This window comes from Nothobranchius furzeri, chromosome 9 (genome assembly GCF_043380555.1).
Source record: "Nothobranchius furzeri strain GRZ-AD chromosome 9, NfurGRZ-RIMD1, whole genome shotgun sequence".
In the NCBI taxonomy this organism is placed as follows: domain Eukaryota; kingdom Metazoa; phylum Chordata; class Actinopteri; order Cyprinodontiformes; family Nothobranchiidae; genus Nothobranchius; species Nothobranchius furzeri.
In genome coordinates, this window is record NC_091749.1 from 75,404,127 (window position 1) to 75,407,944 (window position 3,818).

The 3,818-nt window shown below is 45.4% G+C and overlaps 1 protein-coding gene across 5 annotated transcripts in view; it reads right to left on the reverse strand.

The window, feature by feature from the left end:
- Nucleotides 1–3,305, reverse strand: part of LOC107396706 (protein unc-13 homolog C) — a 124,635-nt gene extending 121,330 nt beyond the window's left edge. For all 5 annotated transcript variants that reach the window (XM_070555190.1, XM_070555192.1, XM_070555191.1 and 2 more), the window contains exon 1: nucleotides 1–3,305. This exon is cut by the window's left edge and continues 898 nt beyond it. In XM_070555190.1, the coding sequence (XP_070411291.1) occupies nucleotides 1–3,162 (3,162 nt within the window). In that variant the 5' untranslated portion in view covers nucleotides 3,163–3,305.
- Nucleotides 3,306–3,818: the final 513 nt, after the last annotated feature.

Sequence of the window (3,818 nt, forward strand, 5' to 3'; positions counted from 1 at the left end):
CAGATCAATGCTAAGTCTACTGCTCCAAGACTTAGGAACCTCTTCAACCTTCTCTGTTCGAATTTCACTCTGGCTGCGATACATACTTGAGGATTTGCTCTGGGATTGGTGAAAGCTGTGATTAACATCTAGCTCAGGGAATTTTTCCTTAGGGGCTGCTTTCGGAGTGTCTTGTGGAATACCTTTAAAGTCTGGTTTAGATGCTACTGCTGGGACTTCTGCTGGAGCTACTTTAGCTGGCTCTTTGGAGGTCTCTTTTTGGACTACTATTGAAGCTTCTTTAGGTTGAACCTTAGAAACTTCTTTAGTGGCTACTTTAGTTGTCTCCTTAGATGCTACAGTGGGTACCTCTTTTGGGACCTCTTTGGGAGGTGATTTTGAAGCTTCTTTGGGAAGATCTTTAGGGGTAACTTTCACGCCTTCTTTAGGGAAAACCCTCTGCATTTCCTTAGAAATGGCTTTAGGGGACTCCTTAGGTGACTCTCTGGGGGTCGAGTCGGGGGTCAAGACAGGAGTGTCAACTGGAGTTGTTTTTGGGCTCTCCTTTGGTGGTTCTTTAGGACTTTCTTTAGGAGTAATTACAGGCGTCTCCTTTGGGGCCACTCTAGACTGGGCCTTGACAGCCTCACTAGTTACTGACTTGGGAGTGACTTGAGACGCGTCCTTGGCTAAAGGTTTAGCAGAATCTTTGGGTGGATGTTTAGGACCATCTTTAGAGAGTACTTGAGCACATTCTTTACCAACTGGTTTAGATATTTCTTTAAGTGACTCTTTAGAGGAGCCTTTAGATGTCACTTTAGACACAGCTTTAGCAGATACCTTAGAATTTTCTTTGGGGAACATTTTAGAGGTTTCCTCTTTAGAAGCCGCCTTACTCTGTTTGGGTGGCACTTTAGCAGGAACTTTAGGGGCATCTTTTGGTAACACCCTTGTGATTTCTTTTGTAATTGCCTTGCATCCCTCTTTAGGCTGCCGTGTAGAGGCCTTGACAGATTCTCGTTCTGTGACTGAAGGAATAATATGGGTGGTTATATGTGGTAAAGAGGTTTCTCTATCAAGCATCATGAACTCCTCATCTCCTTCAAACTGCAAATCAACCTCCTGGCATTTAGTGATGTTTTCTGGAAAACCTGGGATGGTTGATGGGTCAAAGGGGCTGCTAACCTCTATAGAAGCCTCCAAACCTGAGTCTGCTCCCTGCTCAAGGTGGTGCCAGTCTTTCCATGGTGACAGATCCCCCTGCAAAGAGACCTGTGAGCCACTATAGTGGCTTCTATCCCCAGACATGCAGACAAGCCCGTTGCTGACTCCACTATCAATCGTTTCTGTAGTTTCGACCTCATTGTGTTCATAAGCTGGATTGCCATGATTTGAAGGGTGACTGGGACTCGCATACCAGGAAGAAGCCATATCCTCTTGTTTTCGCTGCCAAAGTTCCTGATCAGAAGAAGACAGCAGGGAGCAGCCATTGGCCCGTGTAAAGTACTGACTTTCTGAAAAGTCTTCTGAGTACGATTGGCAAAGTTTTGAACAATCAGACTCAGAACGACTGAGTTTTGGGGTTGAATAGTCACTTTGAGAAAGCCAGCCGGGGGTCAGATCAGAATAGTAGGTTTTAGCATGTTTGTCAGGGTCATAGTAGGAATCATCAGCATAATGGACTGTGCCTGAGTAGCCCGTCTCCTCTACTGAGCGGCTGTGGTCATGGGAGCGCCTTTTTTCTGATTTGGACTTGTGAACTGGTTTTGAAATGACCATTGCATATTTATTTTTACTTAATTCATCTAGTTCTTTATCACTGTCCATCGAGTCCCAGTCATCACTCTCCAACTTGTCTTTTCCTGAGACCTTTATGTCCATACTTTCGTAGGTTTGTGACGATGTCATCGCTTTGTCTTTCCTTTCTTTTCCATCGTTTGGTAAACTATCAGTAGAGACGGTAATCCCGGTCCCTTTAAGTTTATAGCACTTTTTTAAGACTACATCTCTATCTTGGGGTGTTGCAAAAATAACAATAATAGGACGAGGTTTAGCATTTGAACATTCTCTTTGTTGTCCTAGTCTGTGAGCCAGTTCAATTTTACTTGTTTTATGAGCATCAATGAAACCCATTTTGTCTTTAAGGATTTTATAAACGACACTTTCTGTTTTCTCTGAACGTTCTTCGGGAACATTGAGGAACCGCAAGGTTGAATTATTGGCCTGATGGCTAATTTGCTTAATGTAGTCATGGATGTCTCGTGTTTCCCTTCTTGACTGAACAAATCCTGAGCGAAGCTGTTCAATCTCACTCTGAACTACTTCCACGCTGCTGGAGATCTCATCAATGGAGCTCTTCAGGGCATTGACATGGCCACGAAGCTCAGATAGTTCTGTTTCAATCTGGCTAATCCCCTGAAGCTCCTTAAAGATCATTTCCATCACATCCTGGGTCTGGCTGATGCAACCAGTGGAGGAGGACCCAGGCTCCAGGGTTGAGCTCTTTTGCTGCCGTCCAGCTCGGTCCAAAGATTTGCTGCGAATGCCCAGAGTTTTCCTCCAGTTGCTCACTTCTGAGTCTGAGGAGACACATTCTTGGCTCTTTTTCCATTTCCTTAACTTTCGTAGAGCACCCAGTCTAAGTGTGTGTAAACTGGAACGTTCCACCCGTTCTCCCTCAGAGCTGCCATCAGAAGGAGCTAAACTGATGAGGCTCTTCCTATTTCGTCTGACTGGCATGGTGTGTGATTTATGCTCATCTAGTCTCCGGAGAAGTTTTGTCTCACTCAAGGAGTCAGAGTAGCTACTGTCAACGGAGACAACCTCAGGAAAAATGCTTTCATTGTTGTTCAAAAACAGAGTGCTTCTCGGGAGCCCATTAGCAATAGCTACACGATAGCTGAACGTGGGTGACAGGGATGAACAGTCGTTCTTCCCGTCGTCTTCTTCCAGCGATATGTTACGTGCCGAAGAGCATTTGGAAATCTTTTTAACAGTTTGGACCGTAGTCTTAAGAGTGGTCGACAGAGTCGGATTGTGTGCTTGCAAATCACTGGTCAGTTTGGGCTCTTTGTTTTCACGTCCTTCTTTCTTCTTTATCGGGTTCGCCAGTTTCTTTGTAAACATTCCTTTGCAAATCTTTTCAATGTAGAATGTTATAGTCTTGAGTAGGGCAGAAACCATGGACGGCAATCCCCTGAACTGTTGGTAATCATCAAATGAAATGAGGTGGTTAAGTGTGCAGCGAAAGTACGCCAAGCACAATCAGCCTGTACTTGACAGAAGGAGCCGAGCCCACAATCAGTAAAACTGGAGTCCGTGCAGAGACCCACGACAACTTTAGAGTCCAGCGGCCCCGCTCCAGAAACGGAGAATCACTCTGTAAAACAAAGTAAAGAAATATCAGTCACCAGCCTCTGAATAGACGTCACGTATTAGACAGAAACACCACACGTGCTGTTCACCACCTCTAATTCATAAGAGAGACAGACAGACAGACAGACAGACAGACAGACAGACAGACAGGCAGACAGGCAGACAGGCAGACAGACAGACAGGCAGACAGGCAGACAGACAGACAGGCAGACAGACAGGCAGACAGGCAGACAGACAGACAGACAGACAGACAGACAGACAGACAGACAGACAGACAGACAGACAGACAGACAGACAGACAGACAGACAGACAGACAGACAGAGTATACATCATCAGTCAGGCTCAGTAGCTGCAGAGATGTTTCTACAGCACAAACTGACCGATTGATCTAACTGATGAAGTAGGACAGCGCTGCCGTCAGCGTCTAGAGCTCCGACCTACTTAGTAAAGTTCAGGAAGTCTC